Genomic DNA, 26,600 nt, shown 5'->3' on the forward strand with positions numbered 1-26,600 from the left:
AAGGAAAAGTCTGCTTCATCAAGAAGCTCACACTCTGGGCACATGGGGCTCAGTTCCTCTGGGGGACAGCAGAGAACATGCACCCACCAGTTCTTAGACGGGGCTCCTTCCTTCAAAAGCATTATTTTTCCAGATATCCTGCATACACCGCACAGCTGAGGTCTGGGGACAGAGGAAGAGGCCACCCACAGCAGTTGTGGTCAGGAATACAGCCTGATTGGTGCACACATGGTTACATATAGTTCGGTTACTTCAAGACACAAACATTCACACCTTTACACACATGTACACCCACACTTGCAACACAATTACATGCACAGTCACATATGCATAAAGACACACAAAACCAGGACTACATACACCCACGTGCCCTTACAGTTGCATACACTTAGGCACACCAAAAAGCTATGTACAACAACACACATTTCATATGTACACATACACATATGCATCTACCCATGCAGACAATTAAATGCATACACTCATATACACATACCATAACACATGTGTGCGCAGAGCCACACATACACTTACTCACAATCACACACAGAATCACACAGCCACTCAACACGGTCGATGAATGGAGACCGGATGTCTTAGAACTTGTTATTTCCATGTCCTCCAGCAGACAGAGCCTCCAACACACTCAGAAGAGGAAAGGATACTTCCCCCAACCCCCACAGCAGCCAGTGGGCTGGATCAGGGCTGGGTGTGTACCAACAATAAACTCACAGGTGCAGCACCATCTGCAACTCTATGGCCCCCAGGCCTCTCTCCTCCTCCTCGCATTCATTCATATCACAGCCCTTAGTGAAAAGAGAAAGCTTTTAAGTGGGAAGGAAACATTTGACCCCCCAAGTATAGATAACCCTTTGAAGGGGTTAGCTCCATGGTGGCAGAAAGAAATAATGCATTAACTGGTGGGAAAACTGCATCAAGGAAAGGGATTTTTTCTTTAAAGTTGAGGTAATAGCAACATTATTTGTATTCCAACAGGAATGATCCATTGTCAATATACCTGGAATATCCATGGAATGATTCATGGTCAGTGTACCAAAAAAATTTTAGTCTATTTCTTAGGCTTCCCTGATAGCTCAGTTGGTAAAGAATCTGCCTGCAATGCAGGAGACCCCGGTTAGATTACTGGCTAGGGAAGATTCACTGAAGAAGGGATAGGCTACCCATTCCAATATTCTTGGGCTTCCCTGGTGGCTCAGCTAGTAAAGAATCCGCCTGTAATGCAGGAGACCTGGGTTCAATCCCTGGATTGGAAAGATCCCCTGGAGAAGGGAAAGGCTACTCAATCCAGTATTTTGGCCTGGAGAATTCCATGGACTGTACAGCCCATGGAATCGCAAAGAGTCGGACACGACTGAGTGACTTTCACTTTCACTATTTCTATATTCTACATGTCAGCAAACCATGGTCTATGGACCAAATCTGTGCTATGGCCTATCTTTCTAAGATAAATACACACACAAAAATTGTTTTATATTTTAAAAGGATTCTAAGGGAGTGGGGGGAAGAGGAGAAAATTTTAAATATGGACTGTATTAAAGCCTGAAATATTTACTATATGAGTCTTTATAGAAAAGGTATGCCAACCCTGCTGTACGCTAGTAATAAACAATTGGAAAATGTTTTCAAATGTCATTTTCAACTATCATGCATCATAAAAAGTGAAATTTGTTGTTGTTCAGTCACCCAGTAGTGTCCAACTCTTTGTGACCCCATGGACTGCAGCACGCCAGGCCTCCCTGTCCCTTACCGTCTCCTGAAGTTTGCCCAAGTTCATGCTCATTGCATCAGTGATGCCTTCCAGTCATCTCAGCCTCTTCTCCTTCTGCCCTCAATCTTTCCTAGCCTCAGGAAGTTTTCTAATGAATCATCTGTTCGCATCAGATGACCAAAATACTGGAGCTTCAGTTTCAGCATCAGTCCTTCCAGTGATTATTCAGTGTTGATTTCCTTTAGGATTGACTGGTTTGATCTCCTTGCTGTCCAAGGGACTTTCAGAAGTCTCCAGCAGCACAGTTTGAAGGCATCAATTCTAAGCCTGCTCTTTCACTCTCCTCATTCACCCTCAAGAGGCTCTTTAGTTCCTCTTCAATTTCTGTCCTTAGACTGGTATCATCTGCATATCTGAGGTTGTTGATGTTTCTCCTGCCTATCTTGATTCCAGCTTGTAATTCCTCCAGCCTAGCATTTCTCATGATGTGCTCAGTGTATAGGTTACACAAACAGGGTGACAGCAGACAGCCCCGTTGCACTCCTTTCTCAATCTTGAACCAATCAGTTGTTCCATACAGGGTTCGAACTCTTGCTTCTTGACCTGCATACAGGTTTCTCAGGAGACAGGTAAGGTGGTCTGGTATTCCCATCTCTCTAAGAGCTTTGCACAATTTGTCATGATCCACACAGTCAAAGGCTTAGCATAGTCAATGAAACAGAGGTGTTTTTCTGAATTCCCTTGCTTTCTCTATAATCTAGCAGATGTTGGCAACTTTATCCCTAGTTCCTCTTCCTTTCTTAAATGCAGCTTGGACATCTGGTAGTTCTTGGTTCACATAATGCTGAAGCCCTAGCATGCAAGATTTTAAGCATGACCTTACTAGCAGGGGAGATGAGTGAAGTTCTCCAATGGTTAGCACATTCTTTGATACTACCCTTCTTGGAAATTGTGATGAGAATTGACCTTTTCCAGTTTTGTGGCCACTGCTGGGTCTTCCAGATTTGCTGACATATTGAATGCAAAACATTGATGGCATCATTCTTTAGGGATTTGAATAGTTCTGCTTGAATTTCATCACATCCATTAGCTTTATTAACAGCTGTGCTTCTTAAGACCCACTTGACTTCACACTCCAGAATGTCTGGCTCTGGGTGACTAACCACACCATCGTAGTAATCCAGATCATTAAGGTCTTTTTTATACAGTTCTTCCGTGTATTCTTTCTGTCTCTTCTTGATCTATTCAGTGTCTACTAGGTCTCTACCATTTTTATCCTTTATTGTGCTTATCTTTGGGCAAAATGCTCTTTTGATGTTTCCATTTTTCCTGAAGAGATTTCTAGTCTTTCTCCTTTTGTTGTTTTCTTCTATTATTAAGCATTCTTCATTGAAGAAGGCCTTCTTATGTCTCCTAGCTATTCTTTGAAACTCTGCGTTTTATTGGACGTACCTTCCCATCCCTTGCTTTTCACTTCTCTTCATTCTGCTATTTGTAAAGCCTTCTCAGATAACCACTTTATCTTCTTGCTTTTCTATTTCTTTGGGATGGTTTTGTTTGCCACCTCTTGTACAATATTATGAACCTCTGTCCATTATTCTTCAGGCACACTGTTACCTAGATCTAGTCCCTTGAATCTATTTATTACTTCTACCACAAATTCATACGGAATTTAATTTGAGTCATACTTGTCTGGCCTAGTGTTTTTCCTGATTTTCTTTAGCTTAAACCTGAATTTTGCTATGAGAAGATGATGATCTTAGCCAAAGTCAGCTCCAGGTTTTGCTTTCACTGACTGAAACAACAGTGAAACAGCTTCTCCATCTTCAGCTAAAAAGAAAGCAATCAATTTAATTTCAATATTGACCATTTTGGTGATGTCCATGTGTAAAGTCATCTTCTGTGTTGTTGAAAGGGGTTATTTGCTATGACTAGTGAATTTTCCTAGTAGAATTCAGTTAACCTTTGCCCTGCTTCATTTTGTTCTCCAAAGCCAAACTTGCCTGTTACTTCAAGTATATCTTAGCTTTCTGCTTTTGCATTCCAATCCCCAAATATGAATGAATAAAACATCTTTTTTAGGTTTTACTACTAGGAGGTCTTCTAGGTCTTCTTTTTTTAATTAATTTTTTATTTTAATTGGAGGCTAAGGCAGAGGAACCAGAGATCAAATTGCCAACATCTGCTGGATCATGAAAAAAGCAAGAGAGTTCCAGAAAAACATCTGTTTCTGCTATATTGACTATGCCAAAGCCTTTGACTGTGTGGATCACAATAAACTGTGGGAAATTCTTAAAGAGATGGGAATACTAGACCACCTGATCTGCCTCCTGAGAAACCTGTATGCAGGTCAGGAAGCAACAGTTAGAACTGGACATGGAACAACAGACTGGTTCTAAATAGGGAAAGGAGTTTGTCATGACTGTATATTGTCACCCTGCTTATTTAACTTATATGCAGAGTACATCACGAGAAACGCTGGGCTGGAAGAAACACAAGCTGGAATCAAGATTGCTGGGAGAAATATCTATAACCTCAGATATGCAGATGACACCACCCTTAAGGCAGAAAGTGAAGAGGAACTAAAGAGCCTCTTGATGAAAGTGAAAGAGGAAAGTGAAAAAGTTGGCTTAAAGCTCAACATTCAGAAAACTAAGATCATGGCATCCAGTCCCGTAACTCCACGGGAAATAGATGTGGAAACAGTGGAAACAGTGTCAGACTTTATTTTGGGGGGCTCCAAAATCACTGCAGATGGTGATTTCAGCCATGAAATTAAAAGACGATTGCTCCTTGGAAGAAAAGTTATGACCAACCTAGATAGCATATTAAAAAGCAGAGACATTACTTTGCCAGCAAAGATCCACCTAGTCTAAGCTTTGGTTTTTCCAGTGGTCATGTATGGATGTGAGAGTTGGACTGTAAAGAAAGCTGAGCACTGAAGAATTGATGCTTTTGAAGTGTGGTGTTGGAGAAGACTCTTGAGAGTCCCTTGGACAGCAAGGAGATCCAACCAGTCCATCCTAAAGATCAGTCCTGAATATTCATTGGAAAGATTGATGCTGAAACTGAAACTCTAGTACTTTGGCCAGCTGATATGAAGAACTGACTCATTTGAAAAGACCCTGATGCTGGGAAAGATTGAGGGCAGGAGGAGAAGGGGATGACAGAGGATGAGATGGTTGGATGGCATCACTGACTCAGTAAACATGAGTTTGGGTAAACTCGGCAGTTGGGACAGGGAGGCCTGGCGTGCTGTGGTTCATTGGGTTGGAAAGAGTCAGACATGACTAGCAGCTGAACTGAACTGAATTACTTTACAATATTGTAGTTGTTTTTGCCATACATTGACATGAATCAGTCATGGGTGTACATGTGTCCCCCATCCTGAACCCCTCCCCACCTCCCTCCCCATCCCATCCCTCAGGGTCATCCCAATGCACCAGCACTGAGCACCCTGTCTCATGCATCGAATCTGGACTGGCGATCTATTTAACATATGGTAATATACATGTTTTAATGCTATTCTCTCAAATCTTCCCACCCTCGCCTGCTCCCACAGTGTCCAAAATCTGTTCTTAACATCTGTGTCTCTTTTGCTGTCTTGCATATAGGGTTATCATTACCATCTTTCTAAATTCCATATATATGCACTAATATACTATATTGGTGTTTTTCTTTCTGACTTACTTCACTCTGTATAATAGGCTCTAATTTCATCCACCTCATTAGAACTGATTCAAATGTATTCTTTTAAATAGCTGAGTAATATTCCATTGTGTACATATACCACAGCTTTCTTATCCATTCATCTGCCAATGGACATCTAGGTTGCTTCTGTGTCCTAGCTATTGTAAACAGAGCTGCGATGAACATTGGAGTACACATGTCTCTTTCAATTCTGGATTCCTCAGTGTGTATGCCCAGCAGTGGATTGCTGGGTCATATGGCCTTTCTATTTCCAGTTTTTTTAAGGAATCTCCACATTGGTCTCCATAGTGGCTGTATGAGTTTGCATTCCCACCAACAGTGTAAGAGGGTTCCCTTTTCTCCACACCTTGTCCAGCACTTAATGTTTGTAGACTTTTTGATAGCAGCCATTCTAACCAGCATGAGATGGTACATCATTGTGGTTTTAATTTTCACTTCTCTGATAATGAGTGATGTTGAGCATCTTTTCATGTGTCTGTTAGCCATCTGTATGTCTTCTTTGGAGAAATGTCTGTTTAGTTCTTTGGCCCATTTTTTTATTAGGTCGTTTATTTTTCTGGAATTCAGCTGTAGGAGTTGCTTGTATATTTTTGAGATTAATTCTTTGTCAGTTTATTCAGAGTCGGACACGACTGAGCAACTGAACTGAACTGAACTGAATATTTTCTCCCATTCTGAAGGCTATCTTTTCAGCTTTCTTTTCACCTTTTTCACTGGGCAAAAGCTTTTAATTAGGTCTCATTTGTTTTGTTTTTTGGTTTTTTTGTGTGTTTGTTTTTTTTTTTTTTTTTGCTTTTATTTCCATTACTCTGGGAGGTGGGTCACTGAGGCTCCTGCTGTGATTTATGTCAGAAAGTGTTTTGCCTATGTTTTTCTTTAGGAGTTTTATAGTTTCTGGTCTTACGTTTAGATTTTTAATCCATTTTGAGTTTATTTTTGTGTATGGTATTAGAAAGTGTTCTAGTTTCATTCTTTTACAAGTGGTTGACCAGTTTTCCCAGCACCACTTGTTAAAGAGATTGTCCTTCCTCCATTGTAATTTTTGCCTCCATTGTCAAAGATAAGGTGTCCATAGGTGCATGGCTTTATCTCTGGACTTTCTAGTTTGTTCCATTGATCTATATTTCTGTCTTTGTGCAAGTACCATACTGTCTTCATGACTGTAGCTTGGTAGTATAGTCTGAAGTCAGGCAGGTTGATTCCTCCAGTTCCATTCTTTTTTCTCAAAATTGCTTTGGCTATTCGAGGTTTTTTGTATTTCCATACAAATGGTGAAATTATTTGTCCTAGTTCTCTGAAAGATACTACTGGTAACTTGATAGGGATTGCATTGAATCTATAGATTGCTTTGGGTAGTATACTCATTTTCACTATATTGATTCTTCTGATCCATGAACACGGTATATTTCTCCATCTATTTGTGTCCTCTTTGATTTCTTTCACCAGTGTTTTATAGTTTTCTATATATAGGTCTTTTGCTTCTTTAGGTAGATTTATTCCCAAGTATTTTATTCTTTTCATCACAATGGTGAATGGAATTTTTTCCTTAATTTCTCTTTCTGTTTTCTCTTTGTTAATGTATAGGAATGCAAGGGATTTCTGTGTGCTAATTTTATATCCTGCAACTTTACTATATTCATTGATTAGCTCTAGCAAATTTCTGCTGGTGTCTTTAGGGTTTTCAATAAAGAGGATCATGCCATCTGCAAACAGTGAGAGTTTTACTTCTTCTTTTCCAACCTGGATTCTTTTTATTTCTTTTCTTTCTCTGATTGCTGTGGCTAAAACTTTCAAAACTATGTTGAGTAGGACTGGTGAGAGTGGGCACCCTTGTCTTGTTCCTGACTTTAGGGGAAATGCTTTCAATTTTTCACCATTGAGGATAATGTTTGCTGTGGGTTTATCATATATGGCTTTTATTACATTGAAGTATATTTCTTCTATGCTTGCTTTCTGGAGGGTTTTTATCATAAATGGATGTTGAATTTTGTCAAAGGCTTTCTCTGCATCTATTGAGATAGTCATGTGGTTTTTATCTCAGTTTGTTTATATGGTGTATTACATTGATTGATTTTTGAATATTAAAAAATTCTTGCATCCTTTGGATAAAGCCCACTTGGTCATGATGTATGATTTTTTTCAATATGTTGCTGGATTCTCTTTGCTAGGATTTTGTTAAGGATATTTGCATCTATGTTCATCAGTGATATTGGCCTGTAGATTTCTTTTTTTATGTGGCATCTTTGTCTGGCTTTGGTATTAGGGTGATGGTGGCCTCATAGAATGAGTTTGGCAGCCCACCTTCCTCTGTAACTTTCTGGAAGAGTTTGAGTAGGGTAGGTGTTAGCTTTTCTCTAAATTTTTGGTAGAATTCACCTGTGAAGCCATCTGGTTCTGGACTTTTGTTTGTTGGAAGATTTTTGATTACAGTTTTGATTTCCATGCTTGTGATGGGTCTGTTAAGATTTCCTATTTCTTCCTGGTTCAGTTTTGGAAAGTTATACTTTTCTAAGAATTCATCCATTTCTTCCAAGTTGTCAATTTTATTGGCATATAGTTGCTGATAGTAGTCTCTTATGATCCTTTGTATTTCTGTGTCATCTGTTGTGATTTCTCCATTTTCATTTCTAATTTTGTTGATTTGATTGTAGAGTTAGGTTATTTATTTGACTTTTTTCTTGTTTCTTAAGGTAATCATGTATTCCTATGATCCTTCCCCTTAACATTGTTTTTACAGTGTCCCATAGGTTTGGGGTTGTTGTGTTTTCATTTTCATTCATTTCTATGCATATTTTTATTTCTTTTTTGATTTCTTCTGTGATTTGTTGGTTATTCAGCAGCATCTTGTTCAGCCTCCATATATTTGAATTTTTAAGAGTTTTTCTCGTGTGATTGACATCTAATCTTTCTGCATTGTGGTCAGAAAAGATGGTTGGAATGATTTAAATTTTTTTGAATTTACCAAGGCTAGATTTATGTCCCGGGCTGTGATCTATCCTGGAGAAAGTTCCATGTGCACTTGAGAAAAAGGTGAAATTCATTATTTTGGGGTGAAATGGCCCTATAGATATCAATTAGATCTAACTGGCCCATTGTATCATTTAAAGTTTGTGTTTCCTTGTTAATTTTTTGTTTAGTTGATCTATCCATAGGTGTGAATGGTGTATTAAAGTGTCCCAATATAATTGTGTTATTGTTAATTTCCCCTTTCATACTTGTTAGCATTTACCTTACATATTGCAGTGCTCCTATGTTGGGTGCATATATATTTATAATTGCTATATCCTCTTCTTGGATTTATCCTTTGATCATTATGGAGTGTCTTTCTTTGTCTCTTTTCACAGCCTTTATTTTAAGGTCTATTTTATCTGATATGAGTATTGCTACTCCTGCTTTCTTTTGGTCTCTATTTGCATGGAATATCTTTTTCCAGCCCTTCATTTTCAGTCTGTATGTGTCTTGTTTTGAAGTGGGTCTCTTATAGACAACATATATAGGGGTCTTGTTTTTGTATCCAATCAGCAAGTCTTTGTCTCTTGATTGGGGCATTCAACCCATTTACATTTAAGGTAATTATTGATAAGTATGATCCCACTGCCATTTACTTTGTTGTTTTGGGTTTGAGTTTATACACCCTTTCTGTGTTTCCTGTCTAGAGAAGATACTTTAGCATTTGTTGGAGAGCTGGTTTGGTGGTGCTGAAGTCTATCAGCTTTTGCTTGTCTGTAAAGCTTTTGATTTCTCCTTCATATTTGAATGAGATCCTTGCTGGGTACAGTAATCTGGGTTGTATGTCTTTGTCTTTCATCACTTTAAGTATGTCCTGCCGATCCTTCTGGCCTGAAGAGTTTCTATTGAAAGATCAGCTGTTATCCTTATGGGAATCCCCTTGTGTGCTATTTATTGCTTTTCCCTTGCTGCTTTTAATATTCATTCTTTGTGTTTGATCTTTGTTAATTTGATTAATATGTGTCTTGGGGTGTTTTGCCTTGGGTTTATCCTGTTTGGGACTCTCTGGGTTTCTTGGACTTGTGTGACTATTTCCTTCCCCATTTTAGGGAAGTTTTCAACTATTATCTCCTCAAGTATTTTCTCATGGTCTTTCTTTTTGTCTTCCTCTTCTGGGACTCCTATGATTAGAATGTTGGGGCGTTTGACACTGTCCCAGAGGTCTCTGAGGTTTTCCTCATTTCTTTTAATTCTTTTTTCCTCTCTGCTTCATTTATTTCTACCCTTTTATCTTCTACCTCACTTATCCTATCTTTTGCCTTCGTTATTCTACCATTGGTTTCCTCCAGAGTGTTTTTTTATCTCATTTGTTGCATTATTCATTATATATTGACTCTTTTTAATTTCTTCTGGGTTCTTGTTAAACCTTTCTTGCATCTCCTCAGTCCTTGTCTACAGGCTATTTATTTGTAACTCCATTTTGTTTTCAAGATTTTGGATCATTTTCACTATCATTATTTGGAATTCTTTATCAGGTAGATTCCCTATCTCTTCCTCTTTTGTTTGGTTTGGTGGGCATTCATCCTGTTCCTTTACCTGCTGGGTATTTCTCTGCCTTTTCATCTTGTTTATATTTCTGGGTTTGGGGTGGCCTTTCCGTATTCTTGAAGTTTGTGGTTCCTCTTTATTGTGGAGGTTCCTCACTGTGGGTGGGGTTGGACAGGTGGCTTGTCAAGGTTTCCTGGTTAGGGAAGCTTGTGTCAGTGTTCTGGTAGGTGGAGCTGGATTGCTTCTCTCTGAAGTGCAATGGAGTGTCCAGTAGTGAGTTTTGAGATGTCGATGGGTTTGGTGTGACTTTGGGCAGCCTGTATATTAAGGCTCAGGGCTTTGTTCCTGTGTTGCTGGAGAATTTGTGTGGTATGTCTTGCTCTGGAACTTGTTGGCTCTTGGGTGGTGTTTGGTGTCAGTGTAGGTATGGAGGCTTTTGATGATCTTTTATTGATTAATGTTCCCTGGAGTCAGGAGTTCTCTGGTGTTCTCAGGTTTTTGGACTTAAGCCTCCTGCCTCTGGTTTTCAGTCTTGTTCTTACATTGGCCTCAAGACATCTCCATCTCTTTTGAAGACAGTGGGCTGCCTTTCTGGGTGCCTGACGTCTTCTGCCGGCATTCAGAAGTTGTTTTGTGAAATTTGCTCAGCACTCAAATGTTCTTTCGATGAATTTGTGGGGGAGAAAGTGGTCTCCCCATCCTATTCCTCTGCCATCTTGGGGCCACCCCCCACCAAAGACAGAAATCTTAAATGATACGGACATCAATGGAAAACAGTATGGAAAGTCCTCAAATTTTTAAAACTAACATGCTGCTGCTGCTTAGTTGTGTCCAATTCTGTGTGACCTTCCAGGCTTCTCTGTCCATGGAATTCTCTTCTAGTACTGGACTGTATTTCCATGCCTTCCTCTAGGGGATCTTCCTAACCCAGGTATTGTACCCAGGTCTCCTGCACTGCAGGCAGATTATTTACTGCTGAACCACTCAAGAAAACCTAAAACTGACATACACTCCAGCAAAATTGAAATCTGATCTACACTCTCATGTTCACTGCAGCATTATTTGCAATTCTAAGATATGGAAACAATCTAACTGTCCACCAGTAGATGAAGAAGATGTGTGTATATATACTGCTGCTGCTAAGTTGCTTCAGTTGTGTCCGACTCTGTGCGATCCCAAAGATGGCAGCCACGAGGCTCCCCCATCCCTGGGATTCTCCAGGCAAGAACACTGGAGTGGGTTGCCATTTCCTTCTCCAATGCATGAAAGTGAAAAGTGAAAGTGAAGTCGCTGAGTTTTGTCCAACTCTTAGCAACCCCATGGACTGCGGCCCACCAGGCTCCTCCGTCCATGGGATTTTCCAGGCAAGAGTGCTGGAGTGAGGTGCCATTGCCTTCTCCGTGTATATATACAATGGAGCATTATTCAGAAGGAAAACCTGCCCATTTGTGACAAGGAGGATAGACCTCAAAAGCATTATGCTAAGTGAAATAATTTAGAGAAAGAAATATGTAGGTGGCCCTGTTTCCAGATTTGTATCCTCAGATTCAATTAATCGTAATAAAAAATATTCACAATGGAAAAATCCAAGAAACAAATCTTAAATTTGCTGCTCACCAGCAACTATTTACATAGCATTTACATTGTATTAGGGTTTATAGTAATCTAGAGATGATTTAAACCAAACAGGAGAAGATGAATAGGTTACATGCAAATAGGACACCATTTTCAATGAAGGATTTGAGCATCTCAAGATTTTGGTGTCTGTAGGGAGTCCTAGAACCAATGCCTGACACAGACATTGATGAAAACTCTACTGTATGATATCACTTATATGTGGAATCCAAAAAATGACAAACTCAAAAGAAAAGGAATACAGTGGTGGTTATCATGAGATATAGCAATGGGAGAAATGGGAGATGTTGGTCAAATGGTTGTTATAAAATTAACAAGTTGAGGATCTAATATACAGTATGGTGATTAGAGCTAATAGTACTGCATCACACACTTGAATGTTGCCTAGAGAGTATATCTTAAATGTTCTCACCATAGGGAAAAAAAAATGGCAACTATGAGATGAGGTGGTAACCTAATACTATAGTGATCATGGTTTCCTAAGTTATGAGTGTATCAAGTCAACTATGTTGTACACCTCAAACTGATGCAGTATTACGTGTTAATCATATCTCAATAAAGCTGGGGATCTTATTTATCTTTAAAGACTTTATTGAATTTCTTACAATTTTCTTTTTACCTTTAATGTTTTGGTTTTTTGGCTGCAAGGCATGTGGGATCTTATCTACCCAACCTGGGATTGAACCCACACCCCCTTAATTAGAACATGAAGTCTTAACCACTTAACCACAGGACTTAACCAGGGAAGTCCTGAGAATTTTTATTTATTTAAGAATTTTAAATGGCACAGTTTGGAAATTGTTTTATTGTGTCTTCTAATGTTACACATGCACATTTGTTAAGACCTAGTATCCCACTCCAAGTCCAATGAACACATGTATGAGAGTGTTCATAGTAGCTTTATTCATAACAGCAGAAAGCTGAAAACAATGCCCATGTCCTCCAACTGATAAAGAAAACATGGCCCATCCTTACTATGGAATGTTACCTTGCAATAAAAAGAAACAAAGCATTGATACATGCCACATGGGTGAATCGTAAATACATTGCTAAGTGAAAGAAGCCAGACTCTAGGGATAGAGAATAGATCAGTGTTTCTCAGGGGGTGAGGTGAAAGGCTTTTGTTTACCAACAGCAGTGATGGTTACACTACTCTAGGAATTTGTCAAAACTCAAGGCTGTACACCAAGTACAGAAAACTTTGCTATCTGTATTTTATAAGTTTACATACCATTTTAAGATGAAGCAGAGGGTAGCTAAGCATATATATTATTTGCATAAATATATATGAAATGATAAATAAAAAATATTTTAAAAGATGAAAAAACTGGGAAAACCAAGGACATATGGAGAACCAATTTTTTCCCTGTACATTTTTTACGTGAGTGGATGTATTTCATGTCAAAATATTACATTTAAAGATTTAGGCATCAGTCATCAAAGGTTCTCATCTAGTAAACCTACAGGGATTCTCCAGGTGATCTGATGCAGCTAGGGCTGAGATAGACCTTGAAAAATCACTCCCTTCGAAGACAAGGCATGACTTCTGAAGACAAGCTGACCAAATTTACCCCCACTCCAACCACTCATCAACTGAGTGACCTTGAGCAAATGAGTTAATCTTCCTAATCCATAAGACTGGTGTGAGGATGAAATTTGGTCTTTACCTTGGGGAGCTGAAGTGTCATCATCTTCTTGCTTCCAGTGGTCTATCTCTGTTAACAGGACCAAAAGCATCAGTGTCTGTTGTTGGGGGCCAGTGTGAGGCACTCCACCCGTGGCAAAGGTCATGAGGAAGGAGGCTCGACATACACAAAGGTGGGATCGAACCCCAGGAGTCCCCCTGGAAATCCTCGAGCATCTACCCCCATAACCAGAGCCTGCCTACTTTGCTACTTTGTGCTCTCACCTACACCTCTGACTTTATGCAGGGCTGTCCCCCACCACCTCTTTCGGAGAAGGAGTTAACTTAGTGCTCCAGTTAATAAAAACTCCTGGGCGTGACAAGAGTGTTTTAACCTACAAACTCCTCTGAAGGTTCTCTGGCCTGCCTGACAGGCTTGTCCGGCCACATGCGATTGCTCACAGCCTCCCAACCATGAGAGGCACGAGATGCTTTAAACCTTCTAAAAACAGGTTCCTTAGAAAAGTTAGAAAACCATTAGTATAAGTATAGTGGGCTGATTAGAAATTGTATTGGTGAAAGGTTTTTCATTTGTTGAGCCAATGTTTGTTGCTAAGTCTCCACATCCCCTGCCCTTACACACATTAATGAATATATAGAAGAAATAAGTATTAACCTTTGATATTAATCACATTATACCTTAGGCTAAGTAAATTCTTTACTTAATTAAAACCCACTACACCCTCACCCTATAGGAATGTAACTTTATTTGGGTGGCGTCTGTTTTAAGAATAATCACCCCTGGAGAAATAAGTGTCCTAGTTGACTGACCGCTGTCACAAGGAGAGGGTCATAAATTGTCAGCAGGCCCCCTGGCCAGAAGATGATGTAACATCCCTAAGACCTCTGTATACATTTGTATGAAGCACCTGACTTTGATAAAAGTCAGGACTGCTGACCCCGTGTGACTTTTGCATAACATCTCAGTGTATAAAAGTAGACCATGGAAAATAAAAAATTGGGATCAGTTCCTTGAAAGACTGGTCTCCCCATGTCGCTCTCTCTCTCAAACTCTGGCTGAGTCTCCATCTGGAGTGCGGAGCCTGCCATGCTTACTAATTATGCCTGGGATTCTAAGATCTGACCGGGGAGGCCTCAGTGTCTCCTCTCCTTCGTGAGAACGGAAGGACACCTGCGGCCTACGTAAGTGGTGCAAACTTCTTGTCTTGAAGTTTTATTGGTCTCCTGTGTAAACCAAGCTACTCAGCCTCTTTTCTCCACTGAACTTTCCTGCTGAGCTATCCTCATTATATTACTCTTTACATCTCTAATTAATATCTAATTGAAGCTATTGTATCCCGATCCTCACCGACGCCATCCCCGCTTCGAACTCCCTGGATCAGCCAGGGCTGGACCCCGGCAGTCTGTGGAGTCACCAAGCCTTATGTGTTGTATAAAAAGCGTCTAACTACACCCACATCTTACATGAATGCATGTGTATCTATTGTTTGTTGTTGTTCACTTACCAAGCCATGTCCAATTCTTCACAACCCATGGACTACAAGCATGCCAGACTTCCCTGTCCCTCATCATCTCCCTGAGTTTGCCAAAGTTCATGTCCATTGCATCAGTGATGCCACCCAGCCATCTCATTCTCTGTTGCCCTCTTCTTCAATCTTCCCCAGCATCAGTGTCTTTTCCAATGAATCAGCTCATTGCATCAGGTAGTCAAAGTATTGGAGCTTCAGCTTCAGCATGAGTCAACGAGTATTTAGGGTTATTTCCTTTAGGATTGACTAGTTTCATATCCTTGCCGTCCGAGAGACTCTCAAGGGTCTTCTCCAGCAGCACAGTTGGAAAACATCAATTTTTCAGCACTTTTTCTTCTTTATCATCTAATTTGCACAACTTTACTACTGGAAAAACCATAGCCTTGACTATACATACCTTTGTTAGCAAAGTAATGTCTTTGCTTTGCAACTCAACATGCTGTCTAGGTTTGTCATAGCTTTCCTGCCAAGAAGCAATCGTCTTGCAATATCATGCCTGCAGTCACCATCCACAGGGATTTAGGAACCCAAGAAGAGGAAATCTGTCACTGCTTCCACATTTTCCCCATCTATTTGGCAGAAAGTGATGGGACTGAATGCCATGATCTTAGCTTTTTTAATATTTAGTTTTAAGCCAGATTTTTCACTCTCCTCTTTCACCTTCATCAAGAGGTTCTTTAGTTCCTCTTTGCTTTCTGCCATTAGAGTGGTATCATTCTCAAAGGAACATTTCATGCAAAGATGGGCTCGATAAAGGACAGAAATGGTATGGACCTAACAGAAGCAGAAGATATTAAGAAGAGATGGCAAGAACACACAGAAGAACTCTACAAAAAAGATCTTCACGACCCGGATAATCACGATGGTGTGATCACTGACCTAGAGCCAGACATCCTGGAACGTGAAGTCAAGTGGGCCTTAGAAAGCATCACTATGAACAAAGCTAGTGGAGGTGATGGAATTCCAGTTGAGCTATTCCACATCCTGAAAGATGATGCTGTGAAAGTGCTGCACTCAATATGCCAGCAAATTTGGAAAACTCAGCAGTGGCCACCGGACTGGAAAAGGTCAGTTTTCATTCCAATCCCAAAGAAAGGCAATGCCAAAGAATGCTCAAACTACTGCATAATTGCACTCATCTCACACGCTAGTAAAGTAATGCTCAAAATTCTCCAAGCCAGGCTTCAGCAATATGTGAACTGTGAACTTCCTGATGTTCAAGCTGGTTTTAGAAAAGGCAGAGGAACCAGAGATCAAATTGACAACATCCACTGGATCATGGAAAAAGCAAGAGAGTTCCAGAAAAACATCGATTTCTGCTTTATTGACTATGCCAAAGCCTTTGACTGTGTGGATCACAATAAACTGTGGAAAATTCTGAAAGAGATGGGAATACCACACCACCTGATCTCCCTCTTGAGAAATCTGTATGCAGGTCAGGAAGCAACAGTTAGAACTGGACATGGAACAACAGACTGGTTCCAAATAGGAAAAGGAGTTCGTCAAGGCTGTATATTGTCACCCTGTTTATTTAACTTATATGCAGAGTACATCATGAGAAACGCTGGACTGGAAGAAACACAAACTGGAATCAAGATTGCTGGGAGAAATATCAATAACCTCAGATATGCAGATGACACCACCCTTATAGCAGAAAGTGAAGAGGAACTCAAAAGCCTCTTGATGAAAGTGAAAGTGGAGAGTGAAAAAATTGGCTTAAAGCTCAACATTCAGAAAACGAAGATCATGGCATCTGGTCCCATCACTTCATGGGAAATAGATGGGGAAACAGTGGAAACAGTGTCAGACTTTATTTTTCTGGGCTCCAAAATCACTACAGATGGTGACTGCAGCCATGAAATTAAAAGATGCTTACTCCTTGGAAGGAAAGTTATGACCAACCTAGATAGCATATTCAAAAGCAGAGACATTACTTTGCCAACAAAGGTTCGTCTAGTCAAGGCTATGTGGTCATGTATGGATGTGAGAGTTGGACTGTGAAGAAGGCTGAGCGCCAAAGAATTGATGCTTTTGAACTGTGGTGTTGGAGAAGACTCTTGAGAGTCCCTTGGACTGCAAGGAGATCCAACCAGTCCATTCTGAAGGAGATCAGCCCTGGGATTTCTTTGGAAGGAATGATACTAAAGCTGAAACTCCAGTACTTTGGCCACCTCATGCGAAGAGTTGACTCATTGGAAAAGACTCTGATGCTGTGAGGGATTGGGGGCAGGAGGAGAAGGGGACGACAGAGGATGAGATGGCTGGATGGCATCACTGACTCGATGGATGTGAGTCTGAGTGAACTCCGGGAGTTGGTGATGGACAGGGAGGCCTGGCGTGCTGTGATTCATGGGGTAGCAAAGAATCGGACATGACTGAGCAACTGATCTGATCTGATCTGATTCTCATATCTGAGGCTGTTGATATTTCTCCTGCCAATGTTGATTCCAGCTTGTAACTCATCTAGCCCAGCATTTCTCATGATGTGCTCTACATATAAGTTAAATAAACAAGGTGACAATAAACAGCCTTGTTGTACTCATTTCTCAATCCTGAACCAGTCGGTTGTTACATAAAAGGTTCGTTAGAAGCAACGGTCATGTTGCTTCTTCACTGGCATACAGGTTTCCTGGGAGACAGGTAAGATGGTCTGGTACTCCTATCTCTAAGAGCTTAAGATATACCAAGGGGAAGGTATCTATCGCTACAGGAATGAATTTTCTACACCCAGAGAATGTGATTAGGAGTAACTCAGTTTGAAATTGGTTGTGATTTCATAAAGAGAATTCTTACAAAGTGAGCCAAACTAAATTATTTCCAAGCATAATGCCATTCACAAAAATAAAGTGACTTGAATACTTGACACAAAAGATTTTAAAGATCCCTAAGATGTTGATTGTATGCTGTGGAAGGATGTTCACAACATACATTATTATATGAAAAACTCAGATGAACAAGGAAAAAATGTATGATAAAAGAATAATTTTTTTCTTGAGGCAAAATTCACATAAGATAAAATTCACCATTTGACCAATTCACCATTCACAGTATTGTGAAACCACCACTTCTCCTCTGGTTTCAAGATATTTTCATCACTTGAAAGGATATCTGTACTATTAGCAGTCACTGTCCATTTCCTCCTCCACCCTCCAGCTACTGGGATCTATCTCTATGGATTTGCCTATTTTGGACATTTTGTATAAATGAAATCATACAATATATGACCTTTCGTGTCTTGCTCCTTTCAGTTAGCATGATGCTTTCAAAGTTCATTCATGTTGCAGCATGTATCAGTGTTTCATTCCTTTTCATGACCCAATAATATTCTTTATTATGGACATATCTCATTTTATTTATCCATTCATCTGTTAATGGATATCTGGATTGTTTCTCAAATATCCAACTTCTGGCAATTGTGGATAATGCCTCTACAAAGAGTTACATACAAGTACCTGTTTCCAATTCTTTTGGGTAGATACTTAGGCATGGAATGGCTGGATCATATAATAATTCTAGGGTTTTTTACTGAAAAATATCAGATTATTTTCTACAATGGCTGCACTATTTTATATCCCCAACAGCAATGTATGAGGATTATACAACTATTATACAATAGGATTCAGTTCAGTTCAGTTCAGTCGCTCAGTCGTGTCTGACTCTTTGCGACTCCATGGACTGCAGCACGCCAGGCCTCCCTGTCCATCACCAACTCCTGGAGTTTACACAAACTCATGTCCATTGAGTCGGTGATGTCATCCAACCATCTCAACCTCTGTTGTCCCCTTCTCCTCCTGCCTTCAATCTTTCCCAGCATTAGGGTCTTTTCAAAGAGTCAGTTCTTTGCATCAGGTGGCCAAAGTATTGGAGTTTCAGGTTCAATGTGCTTGGCAGTCAGTAAAATAACACTTTTTTAAAAAAGAGATTACATGATGTAAATGTAATACATTCAGATGAAAAGTCAAATTTTTACTGGTATAAGGATTTCAAATATTAATATAATGAAAACTTGGCAGTATGTGTGAGAGAATATGAATGGTGATTACTTTAACATGTTTGGATTAAGGATATTACTTTTATTTCTTTTTTTCTTATTTGTATTTTCTTCTATGACAAGGTATCATTTATCGTAAAAGACAGACATCTTCAATAACAACTCTGAAGGCAAAGAAAAACAACTGTGATTTTCAGCTTTGGTTCAGTTGCTCAGTCGTGTCCAACTCTTTGAGATCCCATGGACTGCAGCACACCAGGCCTCTCTGTCCATCATCAACTCCCAGAGTCTACTCCAGCTCATCTCCATTGAGTTGGTGATGCCATCCAACCATCTCATCCTCTGTTGTCCCCTTCTGCCCCTGCCTTCAATCTTTCCCAGCATCAGGGCCTTTTCAAATGAGTCAGTTCTTTGCATCAGGTGGCCAAAGTACTGGAGTTTCAGCTTCAACATCAGTCCTTCCAATGAACATTCAGGACTGATCTCCTTTAGGATGAACTGCTTGGATCTCCCTGCAGTCCAAGGGACTCTCAAGAGTCTTCTCCAACACCACAGTTCAAAAGCATCAGTTCTTCTGCACTCAGCTTTCTTTATAGTCCAACTCTCACATCCATACATGACTACTGGAAAACCATAGCCTTGACTAGACGGACCCTTGTTGGTAAATTAACATCTCTGCTTTTTAATATGCTGTCTAGGTTGGTCATAACTTTCCTTCCAAGGAGTTAGCGTCTTTTAATTTCATTGCTGCAATCACCATCTGCAGTGATTTTGGAGCCCCCCCAAAAATAAAGTCAACCACTGTTTCCACTGTTTCTTCATCTATTTGTCATGAAGTGATGGGACCGGATGCCATGATGTTAGTTTTCTGAATTTTGAGTTTTAAGCCAACTTTTTCACTCTCCTCTTTTACTTTCATCAAGAGGCTCTTTAGTTCTTCTTCACTTTCTGCCATAAGGGTGGTATCATCTGCATATCTGAGGTTATTGATATTTCTCCCAGCAATCTTGATTCCAGCTTAGAATATGTTAAATATTCACTTATTTTATGATATAGGGTTTCTTTCTTATTTTGCAACCATTAAGTCCTCTGGCTCCTGAAAGTCTGAGACTAAGACTCTATCCTTGCAACCTGGGTGCAGCTAGTCCTGGGGTAGCTGCTGTCCTGAGTGCTGAAGGAAGTGGCCCCACTCCTGCCCCATCCACTTCCACCCACTTGTCCTCCACTCCCTAAAACATCCAGATGAAAATGAAGTCCTGGTCATGACTCTGTGATAGGAAAAAAAATTTTTTTCAGTTCCCAACTTCAGGTCAGCATCACAGCAAGGCCCTGTGAAACTGCTATAGATGTAAATATGGGAATTTTGAAGTTGCTGAATCTTTTAATGATAGTCTTCTGAAGCAGCAGGTTTCCACATGTCCCCAAATTTAAATATACCTATGAGGACTTTAAAACATTTTAAATTTACGAAAGCAATGCAGAAAGAAGTGAGGAAATGAACTCTTATCGATTACTAACGCTTACTACACAGAGTCAGTCATTTTGCATATGCTTGTTTATTCAATCTCCCCAACAGCCCAGTAAAGTGGCTACAATTATGTAATAAAGGAACTGAGAGGTAAACAATTTTCTTAAGCCAAACAACTAGTAAGTGGCAGACTGGGACGGTGACCTTTATATTACCATGTCAGGGAGCAAATCCAAGGTCATCTGACCCTCTCTGCATCAAGCAGTTGGACTTTCCTAATGAGTAGTCTTACACTTAGGATCCAAGTTCCCTTCTGAGCCGCCCCGCTAAAGGCCACCAGGTTTACAGCAACCCCCACCTGCCTGGAACCTAGCAGATCCCATGTGCTCCTTGCTGTCTTCTAGACGAGACTAGGGCAGAGGTGACCACGAAGTTTGATTTCCAATCTGCACGTGAGGTGTTTAGGGTCAGAGAGGATCTCAGGAGAGAAGGTGCTGGGTCACTGCTGGCCTGCGCTCAGCGGCTCCACCCGCAGCCAGAGTCCTCCCTCGGTGCGCAGGATCAGCTCTGGCTTCCGGCACGGCTCCTTGTCCGGCAGAACGCGGAAGCGCAGCAAGGTGAGCGCCAAGATCACTTTCATCTCAGTCATGGCGAATGTCTGCCCAATGCAGTTCCTGCAGGCAGGAGTGGTGTCTCTGACTATTCCCTGAACCTTCATCCCAGCCCCACCAAGCCGGAAATCTGGCCCACAACCCCCATCCCCATCTGCAGAGACAGAGAAGTCGAACAATGCCTGGGACTGCGGACATGGGTTTGCATATCCCCTGGGCCTGGTCCAGATTCCAGTTCTGAACGCGGGAGGAAAAGGGCTCTCAGCACACTGCAGGCCCCTCCTTGGGCCCACCTCCATTCCCCAAACGTTTATCTGTCACCTCCAGGGCAGGGGAGAGAAGGAAAGCCAGAACTCTGACCATCTTCATTTTTCCCACCTCCCTGCCTGACAGTCATGCCTGGAATCTCAGTCCCAGATGCTGCCACCCCCACCACCGCATTCCCACCTCAAATGTCCAATGTCCTCACCTGGGACCTGCTGAGAAGGGAATAAAAGCCAGAGGTGACCTCCCTTTGATGTTTTCTGGGTCGAAGCGGAAGGGGTCATAGACCTGGGGGCAAGACAAGACAGGGTTACTGGGTGGTATCTCCCAGGACGTCCATCCTTGGAGAGGCAGATGTGTGTATCACAGGGAGAGTGATGTCTGATTTGCCAGAACCCTGTGCCCTCTTTGGGTCTCCAAAAGGGAATGGACAAAGATGATGGAGGCAGGGAGTGGGGGAGGCATCACCTCAGGGTCTTGCCACACAGATGGGTTGTGGTGGGTCCCGAAAATATCAATGAGGCAGACAACACCTGTGGAACAGGAGGGACCAGTCAGGACTAGGTGCTTCCTGCCTTATTGGCCCCTCTTTCTGACCAGGAACCTCCTCCCCTAATCATTGTGGGCACCTTTGGGGATGACCCGGCCATCTGGGAGCACAATGTCCTGGGTACAGCGGCGGGAGATTCTGGTGACTGGGGGGTGCAACCGCAGACTCTCCTTGATGCACATGGTCAGGAAGGGCAACTGGGCCAGGTCGTCCCTATGGAAACCTCATGACAATTATCCAGGAAACAAAAACAGAGACACTCCTCAGCCCTTCGACTGTTCCTTAAGATCCTTCTTCCTAAAACAAAATCCCAGATCGATAAAATATCTCCAAATTGACTGTCATATACGTAAATATAGATAGCTCTTTCTTTGACCATCATGACTCAGTATAAGTTTTAAGAAAGAAAGAAGGAAGGAAGGAAGAAATGCAGGATCAAAAAAGTACTAGAAGAAACTTAGCCAGATATTTTTAGATTTTCTGAACAACTCACCTAAAAGTCAATCATAGAAACTTTTACAATTTTGTAAATGTAAAACATTTTTATGGCAAGACCACAAAATCAGAAGACAAATGACTAAGAAACAGATTCAGTGTTTATTCTTAACTACAGGACTAGAGATGCTAGCTAATACACTTATGTCGGGGTGGGGGGGAGAGTAATGCCATTTGAAATGTGGGGCAAATGTGTCATTTTTTGCAGATAGTGATTTTATATTTAGAAAACAAGTGAATTCACTGGAAAACTTTTATAAACATTGAAGACAAGATCCAGTAAGGGGGGGCTGAATTCTTTTTTTTAAATCCCCCCCTATCTGTGTGGTGATTTAAATTCTTCATAGCTGACACAGTTAACTAGCTCAAAACTGGAAAACTTCAAGACAAACCCCCTATGTTCCAACAGCACTCACTTCCCCTCCTCAGTTTTCCTAGTGATTATTTTTTATGTATCCTTCCAGAGGTACCTTTTTGCATTAAAAAAAAATTATATAGTAGCATACTGAATACCATACACACTGCTGTTCATTTCAAGTAACTTATACCAATGTCTTATACATCTCTTGGAATTTGTGTCAAAAACAGAGCCTTCCACACTCTGGAGCTAGAAAATAACGTTTCATGGTTTATCCTACAGACTTTAAGACTTCTTTATTTTTCATTTAAATCTTTAATTCGTGTGGATGTTATTTTCTTACAATGCCCAAGAAGCAGGATGAATTAACTTTTCTCCATATACATCCCTAGTTGACCCAGAGCTTTTATTAAACAACCTTTATTTTCCCTAATGATAAGAGACTAAATATTTAGCATTTGCTGTTGCTTGCTGTGGACAAGAAAGCTTTATCCTTAAATTATTAGTTTTTCTATTAGAAATAGCAGTCAGTTAGAAGAGATAATAAAAGAAAAGATGATGGTGATGATACAAAGTGTGTGTGTGTGTTGGTATCTTAGTCATGTCTGACTCTGAGAATCCATGGACTGTAGTTCGCCAGCCTCCTCTGTCCATGGGATTCTCCGGGCAAGAATACTGAAGTGGGTTGCCATTCCCATCTCCATGATATAAAGCATCTGAATTGAACTTATCAAGAAATGTGAATGTGTATTATCCAAATAAACTTATAAATATTTTTCAATCCAGATACACTATATGGTTTACCATAGCAACAAGGGTATCTAAGGGTTAATTTAACAACATGTGAATTGCACTCAATATGCCAGCAAATTTGGAAAACTCAGCAGTGGCCACAGGACTGGAAAAGGTCAGTTTTCATTCCAATCCCAAAGAAAGGCAATGCCAAAAAATGCTCAAACTACCGCACAATTGCACTCATCTCACACGCTAGTAAAGTAATGCTCAAAATTCTCCAAGCCAGGCTTCAGTGATATGTGAACCGTGAACTTCCTGATGTTCAAGCTGGTTTTAGAAAAGGCAGAGGAACCAGAGATCAAATTGACAACATCTGCTGGATCATGGAAAAAGCAAGAGAGTTCCAGAAAAGCATCTATTTCTGCTTTATTGACTATGCCAAAGCCTTTGACTGTGTGGATCACAATAAACTGTGGAAAATTCTTCAAGAGATGGGAATACTAGACCACCTGAGCTGCCTCTTGAGAAATCTGTATGCAGGTCAGGAAGCAACAGTTAGAACTGGACATGGAACAACAGACTGGTTCCAAATAGGAAAAGGAGTTCATCAAGGCTGTATATTGTCACCCTGTTTATTTAACTTATATGCAGGTACATCATGAGAAACACTGGGCTGGAAGAAGCACAAGCTGGAATCAAGATTGCTGGTAGAAATATCAATAACCTCAGATATGCAGATGACTAAAAAGCCTCTTGATGAAAGTGAAAGTGGAGCATGAAAAAGTTGGCTTAAAGCTCAACATTCAGAAAATGAAGATCATGGCATCTGGTCCCATCACTTCATGGGAAATAGATGGGGAAACAGTGGAAACAGTGTCAGACTTTATTTTTCTGGGCTCCAAAATCACTACAGATGGTGACTGCAGCCATGAAATTAAAAGACGCTTACTCCTTGGAAGGAAAGTTATGACCAACCTAGACAGCATATTGAAAAGCAGAGACATTACTTTGCCAACAAAGGTCCGTCTAGTCAAGGCTATGGTTTTTCCTGTGGTCATGTATGGATGTGAGAGTTGGACTGTGAAAAAGGCTGAGTGCCGAAGAATTGATGCTTTTGAACTGTGGTGTTGGAGAAGACTCTTGAGAGTCCCTTGGACTGCAAGGAGATCCAACCAGTCCATTCTGAAGGAGATCAGCCCTGGGATTTCTTTGGAAAGAATGATGCTAAAGCTGAAACTCCAGTACTTTGGCCACCTCATGCGAAGAGTTGACTCATTGGAAAAGACTCTGATGCTGGGAGGGATTGGGGGCAAGAGGAGAAGGGGATGACAGAGGATGAGATATCTGGATGGCATCACTGACTCGATGGACGTGAGTCTGAGTGAACTCCGGGAGTTGGTGATGGACAGGGAGGCCTGGCGTGCTGCGATTCATGGGGTCGCAAAGAGTCGGACACGACTGAGTGACTGATCTGATCTGATCTGAGTATGATCTTCATGCTAAAATTTTAGGCTCCATTAAAAGCCTGGAGATTACATGGATATCCAAAAATGGATATCCACTTCAAGCTCTGGGATACTGTGTATTAATATTATGCTTCCCACAGGTCAATTATATATTCACAACAACCACCTCTCTCCATCCTTCCTTTCTCTCTCTCTTCTCCTTTCCTCCTAGTTCTTAATTTATTCCCTGCTGTCTTCCTGACCTAATTATATATCAAATGCACCCAAATATCTACTCTACTCACCAATACTCAGGGTCTCATCTGAGGCACTTTTTTCCACCCTCGATTTTGTCCCTCTTAGCCTAAACTCCAGGCCTGCCCATGTACACTGGAAGTGTCCTGACTTGAAACTATGCCTCCACCAGGCTGGGAGCTCCTGGAAGGCAAAGACTGGGGGCGTCTGGGACCTTCCTGAATCTCCAGGACAACAAAGAAGCTGGAAGGAATTGGAGATGGTATAGAACTGGGGATAGGGAGGCAGGGTGGCAGTGTTTACTAAATGGGGACTGGGTGGAGAAAGATGGGGGTGTCCCTGGACAAGAGTTGAATACCTTATTCCCTCAATGATCCTTCTGAATCCTGGACTAAATAATATGAGGAACTAGAGGGGAAAGGAAATGAGGAAACACAGAGTGAAGATGTTTGAAAACATGTGATTTCAGAGAGAAAATTAAGGGAGTGGAGGGGAAGTTCACTTACTGAATATGTGCCAAGTGTCATCATCTGTCCTCAAACATTGTTGCAAATTATCTCAGAATCCAAATTTTTGTCCCAAGAGCCAGCTTGCCTTGCTATGCATGCTGAGTACTAGATCTTGCCTCTGCGTTCTGTTCCTATTCCCACTAAGTGAAAGAATCGACAAAAGGATTTTCTCTCTTCCCCAACCAGGGAGCAGAGCCAAGGAGAGGGATTCAAAAAAAGGCCATGAGGTCTTGAACTCACCATTCAATCTCTTTAGACTCACGGTCCCTCAAAAGATCTTGCACTTCTTGCCGGCAGCGCTCCTGGTATTCTGGGTGCTTTGCAAGGTTGTACAGGATCCAGGAGAGACCACTGGCTGTGGTGTCATGGCCTGAGTAGCATCCAGAAAGACTTGGATCTCTGGGCTACTTCAGCACCAAAGGTGAACAGCACCCTCACAGTAAGGACCATGGGGGTATTGGTAGGGATGAGGTAGCCCAGGATCCACACACCAAGTCCCTGGGATAGAGAGACTCTGCCCTTTCCTGTATTCTGTGTGTTTTGCAAGGCTGTGTAGGACTCAGGAGAGGCCACTGGCTGTGGCATCATGGCCTGAGGGGCATCCAGAACCGCTTGGGTCTCTGGGTTACTTCAGTACTAGAGCATGGACAGCTCCCTTGCATTAAGGCCCATGGGGAGGGATGGGGTAGTCCAGGGTCAATTCAGCAAGTTCCCTCCCTTCCTCTAGCCCCAAACTGGGACCCTCACCCTCAAACATGAAGGTGTCAGCTTCAGCGCGGATATCTTCATCTGACAATCCCTTCCCATCCTCATCCTGCAGAGAAAGAAAGATCCCCAGAATCACATTAGTTCTGAGGGCCCCTGAGTCTAATGTGAAACAATCTGTAAAACTGCATATAAGAACCCAATCCCAACCTGAAGCCCTAGAAATCCTTTGCTCAGCCTGTAACTAGAGGCCATATTCCATAGGCCTCCTCCTTAACATCTTTCTCTACTGTGTTGTCCCTGGTGAGAGGAATCAGTGATCTGTAAATATTTTCATGTTTATACATGACAGGGGATTTCTGCAAAAAGTTTCTGGCAATCTGGGTTACAACCTGGGTTATAAACTATAGAACCTTTAGAATTTGCCTTCTCACCAGAGTATTTGTTTAAGCTCCAGAATAATCTTTC

General features: G+C 41.2%; 1 protein-coding gene across 8 annotated transcripts in view; it reads right to left on the bottom strand.

Moving 5' to 3' along the window:
* Positions 1–20,274: 20,274 nt before the first annotated feature.
* The window catches only part of LOC109561472 (prostaglandin E2 omega-hydroxylase CYP4F21-like), a 34,589-nt gene continuing 28,263 nt past the window's right edge, over positions 20,275–26,600 (bottom strand). For all 8 annotated transcript variants that reach the window (XM_019963944.2, XM_070792613.1, XM_070792616.1 and 5 more), the window contains 6 exons: positions 26,175–26,241; positions 25,668–25,797; positions 21,710–21,843; positions 21,549–21,613; positions 21,286–21,368; positions 20,275–20,879 (listed from right to left, as the gene is read on the bottom strand). In XM_019963944.2, the coding sequence (XP_019819503.2) occupies positions 20,705–20,879; positions 21,286–21,368; positions 21,549–21,613; positions 21,710–21,843; positions 25,668–25,797; positions 26,175–26,241 (654 nt within the window). In that variant the 3' untranslated portion in view covers positions 20,275–20,704. The remainder of the gene's footprint in view (positions 20,880–21,285; positions 21,369–21,548; positions 21,614–21,709; positions 21,844–25,667; positions 25,798–26,174; positions 26,242–26,600) is intronic.

This window comes from Bos indicus, chromosome 7, assembly GCF_029378745.1.
Source record: "Bos indicus isolate NIAB-ARS_2022 breed Sahiwal x Tharparkar chromosome 7, NIAB-ARS_B.indTharparkar_mat_pri_1.0, whole genome shotgun sequence".
Classification (NCBI taxonomy): Eukaryota; Metazoa; Chordata; class Mammalia; order Artiodactyla; family Bovidae; genus Bos; species Bos indicus.